The sequence below is a fragment of the Rana temporaria genome, chromosome 4 (assembly GCF_905171775.1).
Source record: "Rana temporaria chromosome 4, aRanTem1.1, whole genome shotgun sequence".
Classification (NCBI taxonomy): Eukaryota; Metazoa; Chordata; class Amphibia; order Anura; family Ranidae; genus Rana; species Rana temporaria.
This window is the reverse complement of record NC_053492.1, coordinates 442,765,274-442,781,968: the sequence shown is the minus strand read 5'-3', so window position 1 is coordinate 442,781,968 and position 16,695 is coordinate 442,765,274. Positions and strand designations below refer to the sequence as shown.

Sequence of the window (16,695 nt, the reverse complement as noted above, 5' to 3'; positions counted from 1 at the left end):
GCAGCATCCCCATCATTGCTGATAGGGACACTGCTGAGGGGCACACCAATGATGGGGACTCTGATGATGGGGACACCGCTGATGGAGACACCGGTGTCCCCATCATCGCTGATGGGGACACCATGATGGGGACACCTGTGTCCCCATCAGAGGTGTCCCCATCAGCAGTGTCCCCAGCAATGTTCCCTTCAGCACAGCAATGTAGCAATCTCCCCTGTAGTGTGCTTATCAGCATTGTGCAACACAATAACATTGTCAGCCTCTTACCTCCATACTAGCTGATTGCAGCTCTTCTGCAGCTCCCGTCTCTGAGGTGCAACACCTCCCCTTTTCCCGCCCGCTGTTTGAAGTTATGATCCCTCTACGAGTGACATCATATGCGCGGCACCTCCCCTCTTCCCGCCCACTGTTTGAAGCTACAGTTCTTCCACGAGTGACGTCCAGATGCGGCACCTCCCCTCTTCCGCCCACTGTTTGAAGCTACAGTTCCTCCACGAGTGACGTCCAGATGCGGCACCTCCCCTCTTCCCGCCCACTGTTTGAAGCTACAGTTCTTCCACGAGTGATGTCCAGGCGCGGCACCTCCCCTCTCCCCGCCCACTGTTTGAAGCTACAGTTCCTCCACGAGTGACGTCCAGGTGCGGCACTTGCAAACTTCGTTTGAATTAACGATCCTTCCACGAGTGTAGCAGCGGGCGGGAAGAGGGGAGGTGCCGCACCTGTGATGTCACTCGTGAAGGGATCATAACTTGATACAGCGGCGGGAAGAGGGGAGGTGCCAAGCCTCGGTGGTCCCAGGCAGCATCCAATGAAAAAAAACGGCGCTGCTTGTCTAGTTAAAAAAAAAATGGTGTGGTAGCATGGGCAGCTTTGTTTACACAGCGGGCCGGATAAAACACACAAGCGGGCCGGATGTGGCCCGCGGGCCGGGGTTTGGAGACCCCTGCTCTAGATGAAGATAAGAGATAATTCCTCTTCACAGTCCACCCATCACCAGAATGTCACCATGTGCAGACAAGAAACCCCTCTTGGGTATGCACTTACCAAAAAGATAAGTAAACCAAGCCTTCAAAGATCTGCTCTTATCCTTTTCTCGTCACTATAAACTCCACACGTTATACAGAGGATGGGGTCCACTTGGCTCATGTAAACAATAAAAGAATGCTCCACATAGCGTGATACTGTATACATGTTTAAAACTTTTATTGCTTATCCCGGTGCCCCCCTCACACTATATACGTACACAATATAAATACAGTAGAAATGCAGGATGCATAGATGATTCTCAGAGCTCTAATTACCGATACCACCAGCTGAAATGCCGTACACTTCCGGGGATGCCTCTGAGAGATGCAAACCGTCCCTGTCTGTCTATCTCGAGTGATGAGAACACTGCCCTGACGTTTCGTCCCTCTTGGACTTCCTCAAAAGGCGTCATATTTCGTCATGAGAATTACAACATAATCATCTAAATGCTGACATGGTACTTCCTAAATTATGGATTGCTTATTATATTATTTCATGTGTGATGGAGAGAGAGAAAGAAGAAAGAGAGAAAAAGAGAGGGCGAGAGAAGACTGGAGAGAATAATGGAAAGGAATACAAAGTCTTTTCGTTTTACTCTCCACATTTTTCTTTTAGATATTTTTCTCAGAAGAAAAGTGTCGGACACTGAAACAATGAAATGATAAAGTTGGCTTCATCTGCTCCTTTCAGTTGCCCCTCTACTGATGCTTTTAATGAAATAATGATTAGTAAGGGAGGAACAGCTGTCACAGTGTGCAGCATGTATACAGTAACGCTACAGTCATCTTTGTAATAGAGCTTTATAGGAAAGTACCTTGTAGATTTGTGTAGCAGACACAAGCCACTCCACCTCCCCTATCGCCTCCTTTCTCCCTCCCCTCCCTGCCTGCCTCTGAGTGATTCTCACATTGAGTAAAGTTCACCAGACACAGAGCAGGCAGTAGAGCTGGTAGCTCTCAGCACTCTCCCTCTTCCTCCCATCTCTTCATTTCATTATCTCCCGAGAGTTTCCCTGAAAATACATTGTCGAGGAAAGACCTGATGACTGCAAGGGACTGCATGACAATTCGGATGATGTGGCAGAAATATGTAGCTCAGGAGGAGCCTTAGAGGGATGTTGGACCCTTTTTTGGGTCAAGAACTGCCAAAGTTTTCTTTATCCTCATCAGGTAATTCATCATGTTGTGCCCTGTATTTTTTACCTGCCTGGACCCACCCAGACAGACGGGGTGTAAGGAATCTGGAGGTGGAAACAGAGCTAAAACTTTAAGGTGGAAGGACCTCCGAGGTTTGGGGTGGTACTGAAGGATAGCACCGACATTTCGGCCACCGCAATGAACTTTTCCCGAGATTCCTTTACTCTCAATGTCGGGGGTGCAAAGTATTCCTTCTCTCAGGAGGTGATTAAGGATTTCCCTCTACGACGGGTGAGCAGGCTACACGACTGTTCTTCGGAGAAGGATCTTCTGGAGGTGTGTGATGACTACGACCAGGAGAGGAATGAGTTTTTTTTCGACAGGCATTCTGAAGCCTTTGGCTTTATCATGATGTACGTCAAGTATGGCAAACTGAGGTTCGTGCCCCAAATGTGTGAGCTGTCTTTCTACAACGAGATGATCTACTGGGGCTTGGAGTGCTCCCAACTAGAGTACTGCTGCCAGAGGAGGCTTGATGACCGCATGTCAGACACTTACACCTACCTGTCCGACGAGAGCAAACCTGACGAGAGCACCGTGAAAGAGAACCTTCCGCCTCCTCCTGAGGAAAAGAAGTGGCTGGAGCGCATGAGAAGGACTTTTGAGGAGCCCACCTCATCCTTGGCAGCCCAGATCTTGGCGGTGGTGTCCATACTGTTTGTCATTGTTTCCATGGTGGTCCTCTGTGCCAGCACTTTGCCTGACTGGAAGACAGCAGAGAATAGGAGCTCGGAGGAGCACAGGTATACAGCAAGTCTGTGGGAACCTTCGGGGTACGACCAGTCATTCTCAGTATTATCAGTGTACGTCTGTCTGAGTGGGTGGGGGGGGGGGGCTGCTTATATTACAAGACAATCATGTGACAGGAGGGCATAAACCAAAACATAAGCCAGGGCTTGTGCAGCAATTAGTACCATCTTTCTTTCTCTAGCTGAATAGGAAATAGAGAGCCACACTAGAAGTTAGCAGAGTTTAGAACATTATTCAAGCTCTGGGATTACATCACATAGAAACACTTGTACAGTGATCCTGATAAACCTCATTATCAGACCTCTGCGTGTTTACCCGGGAGTCACATACTAGGCATTAACATGTTCCTTGCCATCATGCTGCTTGTGCACAACATCATTAACTCTGCTTAGATTGTTATAACTCAAAGAACGTCACTCTAAAGGTATATTTTCTTAGAAGGCACCTTATGTCCGTAGGTTTGTATTTGGTTGTGTTGTATATGCCTGCATAGAGAATATTTTAAAAAATGTTGTTGAAAACTGACAACAGATTATTTTCTTAGATGCAAACAAATCTATATTTATTTCAATTACACGTGTGCATATACTGTCCTATTGTAGAAGCCTGTATGACAACTGGGATGATTCATGAGAATATGGGCAAAATAAAATGGAGCCAAAGTCCAGTTTTTGCTAATATGAACCAATCCAAATCTTAGTTACAGTTGGCCAGAGATTAAAATCCCTTTGGAAAAAATCTTCACTTAAAGACATCAGTAGTAATCTGTGTCAGCAGACTTTCCTGAAGTAGAGTCGACATCTTGATCATCTCTGTCTATAGATATCAAAGGTGGACAGAGGTATCAAGGGACCCCTGTGCATGACCAGTTTTTCTCAAACTTTTCACAGATGCTAGCAAATATATATTTATTTTAAGTACACGTGTGCATATACTGTCCTACTGTAGAAGACTGTATGTCAACTGGAATGATTCATAAGAATATGGGCAAAACAAGTGAAGCCAAAGTCCAGTTTTTGCTTACATGAACTAATCCAAATCTTTGCCTTGAGGCAATTAAGTTCGCATTTGTTGCGCTATACAAGTTACTCACTCACTCACTCACTCTTCGTTATGTCATCTACACACGATAGGATTTTCCATCAAAAAAAGTGAGCTTTTGGTCGGATATTCCGACCGTGTGTATGCTCCATCCAACATTTCTGTCAGCCAGCAAAAGATTGAAAGCAGGTTCTCTATTTTCCCAACGGAAAAAGTTCTTGTCCGAAATTCCGCTCATCTGTATGCAATTCTGATGTGCAAAAAAACACGCATTCTCAGAATCAAGCAGAAGAGCCGAACTGCCTATTGAACTTCATTGATCTCGGCTCGTTGTAAGTCTTGTACGTCACCGCGTTCTTGACGGTCGGAATTTCAAGATTTGTGTGACCGTGTGTATGCAACAAGTTTTGCCAACATTCCGTCAAAAAAAATCCACGGTTTTCTTGTCGAAATTTTCGATCGTGTGTACGGGGCATTACAGTTGACCAAAGATTAAAATTATTTTGTCAAAATCTTCACTTTAAGACATCAGTAGTAATCTGTGTTCAGCAAACTTTCCAAAGTAGAGGAGACATCTTGATAATCTTGATTTAAAGATATCAAAGGTTGACAGAGTCGTCTAGGGTGCCCTGTGAAAGACCAATATTTGGGCACCTACAGGGTTATTAAAAAGACGGATTCACTTTGTATGTATCAATTGGCAGCTAGATCTAAGCAAGCAGTGTCCAAGTCTATGTGGGGTCCCAGCACCCATCTAATGTGCATCTGGTAAAAATAGAACCCTTAGGATCCTGGTGCAAGCCTCACAATCTGCACATATGGTATGCCTACCTCTGATAGGTACCTACAAGATATATACATACTCATCGGCGGTGCGTCCATAAAGGGCGCAGGAGGGCCGCCCCCCCCCCCCCTGTTTGCATGAATCTATCTATGGTCGCTGCTGACACCCCCTATTCAGGTGTCTGAACCCTTTTCGGTCACTAGGCACCTGAATTACAGTGGTAGGGGTGTTTTTTGGACGCACCTGATTAGAGCTATTGGTTCTAATAGGCGTTCAAAAATGTGAGAAGCGGGCGCAACGCTGCGCGTTCGCTTCTCACTCAGCTGTATGTTAGCAAAGCCGAAAGAATTTGCTTTGCTAACATTGAACCCCCTTTCAGCCAATCAGGTGTGCCGGGTCTGTGTTACCTGTCACCTGATTGGCTGAAATGACAAGCGCTGTGATTGGACACCTATCAGGCGTCCAATCATAGCAGAGGAGGAGCGGGCGGTATAAGATATCGGGTCGTGGAAGAAATGGAGGACACCAAACACCGCTCGCTGCCTCCTGTCGCCACCTGGGGGGGCACAGTGGCAGCCGGGGGGCACAGTGGCAGCATTTGGGGCACAGTGGCAACGTTTGATGGGCAAAGTGGCAGCATTTGGGGCACAGTGGCAGCGTTTGGGCACAGCAGCAATGTTTTATGGGTTAAGGGGCAGCATTTGGGGCACAGTGGCAACGTTTGATGGGCAAAGTGACTGCGTTTGATTGGCAAAGTGGCGGCGTTTAATGGGAAAAGTGGCTGCTTTTGATGGGCGCAGTGGCTGCATTTGATGGCACAGTGGCTGTGTTTGATGGCACAGTGGCTGCGTTTGATGGCACAGTAGCAGCGTTTGATGGCACAGTAGTGGCGTTTGATGGGCACAGTGACTGCGTTTGATGGTACAGTGGCTGCGTTTGGTACAGTGGCTGCGTTTGATGGCACAGTGAGGCTGCAATTGATGTTTTGTTTTTTTCTCAGAATTTGAGCACCAGCCGCCACTGTACATACACATACCAGGGATGTCTATGTGCCTTTGCTGCTGCTTTTAACTGCTGTGTTTGCTATAAGCCTGTTCCAGATGACCAATACTATTCTTTGTATAAAATAATAATCTCCTGTTGATCTAGATACAATCTTTCCACTTGAATGTTATTTAGACCCTTCACACATTTAATGAATGTGAAAAGCTTCAAGCTGCTGTTTTAGCGACTTTCCTCAAGTGTGATGGCAGTCCTGTTGTTCTTGTCTTTACGAGGGTTGATTATCTGACAAATTAAGCCAGACGGATCAGTTCATGTTAAGGTGACCACAGATGTTATATGATAGCTGCCTACTCCGGCGGGATTGTCCAACAATAGTGGTGTTAAATTTAAACTGCAGGAAACACCATGACCAATTGCTCCTGGGAAGGAGGTAGAAAATGATAACAAGATGGAGCAAGGGGCACCTGCTACATGCATAGAAATTTGCATTTGAGCTGTACATTTCCACTGCAAGCAGAAAATTGCTATTGGTTACCTCTAGGCAAATTCCACTTATGGAGCCCTGTATAAAAGTCTTGCTACTGTGCTGGATGATCTCTATTCGTTCAGACATCAAAATGCAAAAAAGGAAAATCCAGTTCTATAATGATTACTGTATATATTCGAGTATAAGTCAAATTTTTTAGCACATTTTTTGTGCTGAAAATGCCCCCCTCGACTTATACTCGAGTCACCTATTTGCGCCTGATCTCCCAGACTTTGGGGACCCGATACCGGCCAGCCATAGGTCCCCTGGACCCTAAACTTGGCACACATGTAGCCACCTTCCTCTACAAGTGTGCAAAGTTTGTTGTCTGGGGGACCTACGGCCGGGGAGCACCGATTTTTCAAATCCGGGCACCCCTTCCATAGACTCCCATGTTAAATGGTAATTTCTCTGGTGAATTTGGGGACCCGGTACTGGCCAGTCATAGGTCCTCTGGACTCGGAACTTGGCACACATGTAGCCCCATTTCTCCTCTACAAGTGTGCAAAGTTTGTGTGGGGGACCTACGGCTGGGGAGCACCGATTTTTCAAAGCCGGGCACCCCTTCCATAGACTCCCATGTTAAACGTCAGTATAGTCATGGACAAAGTGAGGCATGGGCACAGTGAGGCATGGACACAGTGAGGCATGGGCACAGTGAGGCATGGGCACAGTGAGGCATGGGCACAGTGAGGCATGGACACAGTGAGGCATGGACACAGTGAGGCATGGGCACAGTGAGGCATGGACATGGACACAGTGAGGCATGGACACAGTGAGGCATGGACACAGTGAGGCATGGGCACAGTGAGGCATGGACATGGACACAGTAAGGCATGGACATTGACACAGTGAGGCATGGGCACAGTGAGGCATGGACATGGACACAGTGAGGAATGGACACAGTGAGGCATGGACATGGACACAGTGAGGCATGGACACAGTGAGGCATGGACACAGTGAGGCATGGGCACAGTGAGGCATGGAAATGGACACAGTGAGGCAAAATGAGGCACAGTGAGGCATGCAGATGGACACCCTAGGCTTATACTCAGTTCATATCCAAGAACTTGTATCTTGCAGTTTTGGTAATATAAAGTACTGTGCAAAAGTTTTAGGCAGTTGTGAAGAAATGCTGTAAAGTAAGATTACTTTCAAAAATATATATTTTAATTGTTTATTTGTATCAATTTACAAAATGCAAAGTGAGTGAATAGAAGCAAAATCAAATCCAAATCAATATGTGTTTTGACTACTGTTTGGCTTTAACCAGTATCAATTCTTAAGGCCCATACACACGATCGGACTTTTCGACAACAAATGTCAGACGGACCTGTTTTATCGGACAATCCGACCATCTGTATGCGCCATCGGACAATTGCTGGTTTTTCAACAGACAAATGTCCTATGGAGGATAATCTGATCGTGTGTACACAAGTCCTTTGGACTAAAGTCCAAAGTACAAACACCCATGCTCAGAACCAATGCTAAACATCAGCCAACAATAGCAGAAGTGGCGGTAAAGAGCTGAAAAATCACGTGATTTCGTGAAAGTTGGCTGAAAGTGTTCTGCCGTGTGTATGCAGAACAAGTTCACGGCCAACGCCCATTCGGACAAAAATCCACGGAAAAGTCAGATGAAATTCCGATCGTGTTTATGGGGCTTTACACTTGCATGCTTCAGGTGTATGATTAACCAATTTTACCAAGGAGGTGCTAATGGTCATCAATTTCATATGTAGGTTGAAACACAGTCATTAACTGAAACAGAAACAACTGTGTAAGAGGCTTAAAACTGGGTGAGTAACAGCCAAACTCTGCTACTAAGGTGAGGTTGTGGGAGACAGTTTCATGTCACAAGACATACACCATGTCAAGTCCAAGCACAGCAACAAGACACAAGGTAGCTCTACTGTATCAACAAGGTTTCTCCCCGGCAAACATTTCAAAGCAGACTGGGATTTCAAGATGTGCTGTTTAAGTGTCACAAACTACGGTGAATGAGAGTGAACCACAACTGCGGTTAAGTAAAGATTTCAATGCACTTCTCTATTCTCTATGCAATGTGACTTTTCAGTATTTCGACCCCAGGAGTCACTCTAATCAGAGAAAAAGAGCTTGGGGGTTCACTACATCATTTGTCTCACATATACGAATGCGTTGAGCTACTAAGGGTGGAGGTATTACAACATACCTTCAACCCCTAGCCTTAAAAGGTTACGATAAACGTGAGTGAAGCACATCTGCATTAGGGAAAAGATTTCAATTCACTACTCTATGTAAAGTGATTATCAGTATCGGACCCTAGGCCTCACTCTAATCAGAGAAAAAAGAGTTTGGGGGTTCACTACATCATATCACTCACATATAGGAATGCATTGAGCTACTAAGGGAGGAGGTAAAACATACCTTCAACCCTTAGCTTTAAAAAGGTATAGCGAACTTGTTCAATAATTTAGGCCAGAAGGGCCTATACTATAAAGAACCAATGTCAAGCACGTAGCATGTGAAAGTACTGTATGCAAACAGCATTTACTTGAGAGAGGCAACAGTAGCTTAATTGGTTTAAGAGTGTATGTCCCTTTAAAATATTCCACAGCTGTTACATGAAGGCACGATAAGTAATCCCAAGCAGCACGGTAGTATAAACTAGAGCCAGGTTCAAATACAGTACTTTGTAAGGCTAGATGTGAACAGGGTAATTCTAGAGCAATAAATGTAACGTGGCAATGGTACTTATCCGTTTGCAGAGGATGAGAATTGTTCCGTAAGCAGAGTATTGTAGCTGGAATGGGATTCTGTCATGGAGGTTCTCCTAGTGGAAGATATCTTAGGGTGTCCCCAGCAACTGCAGTAAAGATGGCAGCGTGGATCCAGGTAAATGGATACTTAGAAGGAATCAGCTGCAGGTTTGTGGTGGCATGGATCCACGTTGCAATGACATCCTGTTGAGGGGATTATGCCTGTAGTTTATTTGTAGCGTGGTCTGGCTACGGCCGACAATAATAGAACACTGTGTACTCTGCACGGTGTTCTGTTTATAGGAGCTAATGAGGCATTGATTACACTGGCACTTCCGCTTTCCACGGTGGAATGCACGCGGCGCCGGGCGATGACGTCAGTACGCGGTCGCCGTATGCGTTCCAGCGTGGAACGCAATATGGTGACGAGAAGCGCCGTTTACATTAACCTCTATTGAAGAAGCACAAGGAAACGGGCAACGTTGTGGACCATAGACACAGCGGTCAGCCAAGGAAACTTAATGCAGCAGATGGAAGACACATCATGCTTGCTTCCCTTTGACATTGGAAGATATGCCATCAGCGCAGAACTGGCAAAAAACAGTGGGACCCAGGTACACCCATCTACTGTCCGGAGAAGCCTGGCCAGAAGTGATCTTCATGGAAGAATTGTGGCCAAAAAGCCATACCTCCGGCGTGAAAACAAGGCTAAGCGAATCAACTATGTACAAAACCATAGGAACTGGGGTTGCAGACAAATGGCAGAAGGTGCTCTGGACGGATGAGTCAACATTTTTAGGCTGCAGCAGGAGACAGTTTGTTCACCAAAGGGCTGGAGAGCGGTACAATATTGAATGTCTGCAGGCAACAGTGAAGCATGATTAAGGTTCCTTGCAAGTTTGAGGCTGCATTTCTGAAATGTAGTTGGAGATTTGGGCCGGATCAACGGTGCCCTCAAATTTATTCTGCAGCAGGACAATGACCTCAAACATACAGCCAATGTCATTAGGAACTATTTTTAGCGTAAAGAACAAGATGTCCTGGAAGTGATGATTTGGCCCCCACAGAGCCCTGGTCTCACCATCATGGAATCTGTCTGAGATTACACAAACAAACAGAAGAGTTTGAGGCAGCCTACATCTAAAGAATATGGGCTAGATTCACATACATTTAGGCGGGCGTAGCGTATCTCCTATACGCTATGCCGCCGTAACTTTGAGAGGCGAGTATGGTATTCTCAAAGATTTTGCGCCCAAAGTTACGGCGGCGTAGCGTATTAGGGCCGGCGTAAGCCCGCCTAATTCAAATGTTGAAGCTGTGGGCGTGTTTTATGTATATTAAGTGTGACCCCACGTAAATGACGTTTCGATCGAACGGCGCATGCGCCGTCCGTGGACGTATCCCAGTGCGCATGCTCCAAATGACGTCGGCAAATCGTCAATGCTTTCGATGTGAATGGAAATTACAGCCAGCCCCATTCACGAGTTACGCAAACGACGTAAAACTTGAAAAATTTGACGCGGTTCCGAGGTCCATACTTAACATTGGCTGCGCCATCTTTTTGGTGGTTTATCTTTGCGCCTGAAAACCCCTTACGTAAACAGCGTATCTTTACTGCGACGGCCGGGCGTACGTTCGTGAATAGGCGTATCTAGCTGATTTACATATTCTAGGCGTAAATCAGCCTACACGCCCCTAGCGGCCAGCGTAAATATGCAGTTAAGATACGACGGTGTATGAGACTTACGCAGGTCGTATCTTAGCAATATTTAAGCGTATCTCAGTTTGAGAATACGCTTAAATATACGACGGCAGGGATTCGGACTTACGATGGCGTATCTACTGATACGCCCGTCCTAATCTACCTGAATCTGGCCCTATCTGTGCTTAGTCTCCATGAGGTTTAGAACAACCTACCTTCTGGGTTCCTTCAAAAACTGTGTGCAAGTGTACCTAGAAGAATTGATGCTACTTTGAAGGCCAAGGTTGGTCACACCAAATATGGATTTGATTTGGATTTTTTTAAGCTTTCTTAATTTACAGCATTTTCATACCTGCCTACAATTTTTGCACAGTACTGTAAAAGCCTGGGCAAATATGTGGAAGACCAGGTCACAGGAATGTCAGTGTGCGGCAACTACAAAAACTGTATGGTAAGGGTGAGAGGAGCAACCTGTCCTTGTAGCAGCAAAGTAAAAGTGGAATGTCCCTTTGAAGGAAACCTATATAAATAGAAAAGATGTGAAGGTTGCCATTGCTGACTTCCAAAAAAAATACTAGTTGCCTGGCTGTCTGCATTTTTTTTGTGAATAACCTAGAACAAGCATGCAGATAAGGAAAGTCAGAATACTGGGCCAGATTCAGGTACATCGACGTAACATTGAGAGGCAAGCTGAGTATTCACAAAGCACTCGCTCCCATATTTGCACCGGCGTAACGTAAATGGGCCGGCGTAAGCCCGCCTAATTCAAAGTAGGCAGGTAGTGGGCGTGATGTATTGAAATGAACCGTGACCCCATGTAAATGAATGGCCGATCGAACGGCACATGCGCGCGCATGCTCAGAATCACGTCATATACTCCCTAAGATACGACGGCTCAATGCGTACGACGTGAACGTAACTTACGCCCAGCCCCATTCACGTACGACTTACGTAAATGACGTAAAATATGACGCTGTTCCCGCGTCCATACCTTAACATGACTTACCCCTGCTTTATGAGGGGTAAACTTACGCCGGACGTACGCCTTACGTAAACGGCGTAGCTTACTGCGACGGGCGCAAGTACGTTCGTGAATTAGCGTATCTAGGTCATTTACATATTCGACGCGTAAATCAACGGAAGCACCCCTAGCGGCCAGCGTAAATATGCACCTAAGATACGACGGCGTAGGAGACTTACGTCGGTCGTAGGAAGCCAAAATTCAGGCGTATCTTGTACTGTGAATACGGCGCATAGATACGACGGCGCATCCTAGAACTTACGCGGCGTATCAACAGATACGTTGGCGTAAGTTCTCTCTGAATCTGGCCTGAAGTCTTTATTTGCATATTTCTTCTGATTCAGTGACTTAAAGGGGTTGTAAAGGTTCGTTTTTTTATTTTCTAAATGGGTTACTTTAAGCTAGTGAATTGTTGGTTCACTTACCTTTTCCTTCCATTTCCCTTCTAAATGTTTTTTTTCTTTGTCTGAATTTCTCACTTCCTGTTCCTCCTCAGTAAGCTTGCCCCCATCATCCGAGCCATTCTGGCTGGGGGTTAGTCAGTGTGCGCGCCCCCTCCCTTGGGACTACATGCCTGCAGGGGGCGCTGTGTTCTATAGCTTAAAGGAACCTTTTTCAGAAAATAAAAAACAAACCATTACAACCCCTTTAAGCTGCCCATATACTGATTAAAATTCAGCTGGTTCAGCAGGGACCAAACACATTTAGATTATTGTGTGGTCACTCCTGATTGTTAGATTATGGATAGCTTTTCTCAATCAATGGCTTCAGCTCTGGGTGTCGCTGTCAGAATACATTGTCCTGGTGGTGGGGATTCCAAAATCTACGTGAGTGCTGGGACAAGGTCATCTAGTGCTCAGGGCGAAGGTGGTGAAGATGGCAAAGTACTCTTACCCCCGCAAAGTGTGAGCATCACACCACAGCAACCCCCCCCCCCCCCTTCTCCCATCTCAAATTCCCCCTAGCACATATCCCCCCCCCCCCCCCCCAAAAAAAAAGACACCCCTCCTAGTACAAATCCGATCACACAATATTTCCCCTTCTAGCACAACTACCCCCTCCCGTGCCCCCCCCCCCCCTTCCTAGCACAAATGTTATCAACTCCCCAAATCCCCACTTGCACAAATCACCTCTTGTCACCACTTGTCAAATGTCTCTTTCAAATCCCCCCTTCTACCACAAATCCAGTCCCCCATTGTGTCTCCAATACAATTCCCCCCCCCCCCCCCTCCATACATGAAACTTACAGATCTAAAATGCTACAGGGGTGAGAACACACAATGTGGTGCCCCCCTCCCTCACATAAGTTCCCTGTGCCAGAAGCATTTATCCCGCCTGCCCACCCTGCTAACAGTGTATGGCCAGCTTAAAGGGGTTGTAAAGGTACAATTTGTTTTCCTAAATAGCTTCCTTTACCTTAGTAAGTCCTCTTTCACTTACCTCATCCTTCCATTTTGCTTTTAAATGTCCTTATTTCTTCTGAGAAATCCTCACTTCCTGTTCCTCTGTCTGTAACTCCACACAGTAATGCGAGGCTTTCTCCCTGGTGAGGAGTGTCGTGCTCGCCCCCTCCCTTAGACTACAGGAGAGTCAGGATGCTCTCTATGTTGCAGATAGAGAAAGGAGCTGTGTCAGTGGGCATCCTGACTCTCTTGTAGATCAAGGCAGGGGGCGAGCACGACACTCCACACCAGGGAGAAAGCCTTGCATTACTGTGTGGAGTTACAGACAGAAGAACAGGAAGTGAGGATTTCTCAGAAGAATTAAGGACATTTAAAATAGGGTGACCAGACATCCCCAGTTTCAGGGGACAGTCCCCTGATTGAGGACACTGTCCCCGGACCAAGTCTGTCCCTGGTTTTGTCCCCAGATTGGATTTAATAGGGGGCAGGGGCAATTTCAAAGAAAGTCAGTGCAGAATAAAAATAAAAAAAATTGAATTACACACCCCCACTCCGCCGTGCCTACTAGCATAGGGGGGTTGTATTTTTTCCATTATCTGTGCCCCTTTCTGATGATCATGTGCTGGTCGGAGCGGAGGGAATATTTCTTCAGTTTCGGGTGAATGCCCATTCTGCTCCACTCACATGTTTATCTGCCTTGGCTCAAATCCTGGCCAGCCACCTGCCTGCTTATCTCCTTGTCTTCCCTGGCGGAGTGATCTTCCTCCGCTCCCCACCCAGTAGTAGCCGGGGTCCGAAGAGTAAGACTTGAGAGGCTGTGAGGCGGGCGGCGACGGGCAGGGAGTCGCTGATTGTTGCCATTACTAGTAAAGAAAAAATATGTCCCCGGATTTCATTTTAAATATCTGGGGCCAGATTCACATATCTGGGCGCATCTTTGTGCGGGCGTAGCGTATCCTATTTACGCTACGCCGCCGCAACTTAGACAGGCAAGTGCAGTATTCACAAAGCACTTGTTCCGTAAGTTGCGGCGGCGTAGCGTAAATGGGCCGGCGTAAGCCTGCGTAATTCAAAGTAAGCTGGTAGGGGGCGTGTTGTATGGAAATGAATCGTGACCCCACGTAAATGACGCGCCTAACGAACGGCGCATGCGCTCGCATGCTCAGTATCACGTCGTATTTTCTCCCTAAATTACGCCGGCTCAATGCTTAGTCGACGTGAACGTAACCTACGCCCATCCCCATTCACGTACGACTTACGTAAACAACGTAAAATACGGCGCTGTTCCGACGTTTCCGACGTCCATACCTTAACATGACTTACCCCTGCTTTATGAGGGGTAAAGTTACACCGGTCGTACGCCTTACGTAAACAGCGTCTTTTAAGACGCCGGCGCAAGTACGTTTGTGAATCGGCGTATCTAGCTCATTTGCATATTCAACGTGGAAATATACAGAAGCGCCCCTAGCGGCCAGCGTAAATATGCACCCCAACATACGACGGCGTAGGAGACTTACGCCGCTCGTATCTTGGCAACAGTGAGGCGTATCTGATTCTATGAATCAGTCGCAAAGACACGATGGCGCACATTCGGACTTACGACGGCGTACGTGGAGATATGCCGTTGTAAGTCCTTTGTGAATCTGGGCCCTGGTCACCTTAATTTAAAAGAAAAATGGAAGGATGAGGTAAGTGAAGGAGGACTGCACTAAGGTAAAGGAAGCTATTTAGGGGGAAAAAATTACCTTTACAAACCCTTTAAGAAGCCAACTAATAAGCATGAGAGACAAGGGTCTAGCATTGTCAGAAGTAGACCAGAGATGGCAGCCCCTATACTACCTCTATACCAGTCATTCTCAGGGTTAATTGACTTGCTATTTGATGGTGCCTGCATAGTCCCAGGGCCAACAACACAAATGCATGACACCAATGACCTTTAAAAAGGGGTTGTAAAGGTAATTTTTTTCCCCCCTAAATAGCTTCCTTTACCTTAGTGCAGTCCTCCTTCACTTACCTCATCCTTCCATTTTGCTTTTAAATGTCCTTATTTCTTCTGAGAAATCCTCACTTCCTGTTCTTCTGTCTGTAACTCCACACAGTAATGCAAGGCTTTCTCCCTGAGGTGGAGAAAGCCTCTTGAGGGGGGAGGGGGCGAGCAGGAGTGTCAGGACACTCTCTACTTTGCAGATAAAGGAGCTGTGTGTTAATGGGCGTTCCGTAAGGGTGGCATTCCGATGACCATGTTAAGAAGGCATTCTTCCCACTGACCCCCAATTAATTGGTTCCCCAAGACCTGAATTTTTTTTTCAAGGGTTCTTCTATGGTTAAAAAAAAAAAGTTTGAGAAAACTGCTCTACACTGTCATTGATTCTTGGAATCCTTCATTCTTTTTTTTAATTTTACTTCTTCAGAGAATCATCCGAGCGCTAATGATTTCTGAGACCCTGCAGATATATAACAAAGAGTGGGCAGCTGACCAGCTTCATATAAAGGGAAGGAAGAATACATTGATGTATTATATGTAACAAGGTTAATGTTTGTGATGGATGGACACAGCTATGCCCACTGGCAATATGAGTGCCGTGGTAGGAGTGGAGGGAGGGAAATCCTTGCTGTGCCAGAGGTTGTTTAGTAATTACTGTTATTACTATGACCAGTCATCGGAATGTGTGCTTTCAGGGTACAAGAGGAGAAAGAATGTTGTAACACTGTACTACTGCAAAAAGTGTTTAACTGCTTGCCGACTGCCTCACGCACTTATACGTCGGCAGAATGGCACGGCCAGGCAAAGCAACGAATACGTACGTTCAGGTCCTTCAGCTCTAGTCCTGCGGGAACACGTGGGAATGGAGTTCCTGCACTATTTTCACAGCAGGAACGCAGTTCCCTTTGCAGGAGTAGAGCAGACGAGAGCAGCCGCGCCGCCCGAGCCAATCCTTCACTAAGCGGCGATGCCCAGCTCGAGTCACTGGCAGGCGAACCTTAGTAATCCTTTATGTTACTGGCCACTACCTGTATATGGATTCATCGGTAGTGTGCGGGTATTCTGTCACTTCCTCGATGCCGCAATGTCTCCTGGGAGCTTTTGTCATTGTTCCCAGGAGACATTCCAGAGTAATCACAGGATTTAGAAAGAACTTGCTTAAAAAAACATGCGGTTTAGTAATTATGCATATGAGCGTATCATTTTTTTTTTTTTTGGTGGGGGAGTGGATCTTGGGTGGGAGTTCCCACACTTTTTTTCCCAGGACTTGACCCCTGCGTACGTTGCTTTGAATCTGCCGCCTAGCGATCTCTGTGACCGTGCCTGCGGGACCCCGTGGACTCAATGTCCGCCGGTGACCCGCGATCGAGTCATGGAATGGCAGAACGAGGGGATGCCTTTATAAACAAGGCATCTCCCTGTTCTGCCTAGTGACACAGCACTGATCGTCTGCTCCCTCTCATCGGGAGAAGCAATCAGTGTCATGTCAAAGTAAGCCAAACAGTTAGAATCACTC

At 46.4% G+C, this 16,695-nt stretch overlaps 1 protein-coding gene across 2 annotated transcripts in view; it reads left to right on the top strand.

Moving 5' to 3' along the window:
* The first annotated feature begins 1,818 nt into the window (after window positions 1-1,818).
* The window catches only part of KCNG3 (potassium voltage-gated channel modifier subfamily G member 3), a 43,048-nt gene continuing 28,171 nt past the window's right edge, over window positions 1,819-16,695 (top strand). Inside the window, exon 1 of one of the 2 annotated variants that reach the window (XM_040351524.1) lies at window positions 1,819-2,995. In XM_040351524.1, coding sequence (XP_040207458.1) covers window positions 2,361-2,995 — 635 coding nt within the window. In that variant the 5' untranslated portion in view covers window positions 1,819-2,360. The remainder of the gene's footprint in view (window positions 2,996-16,695) is intronic. The other variant, XM_040351525.1, reaches the window with a different exon arrangement.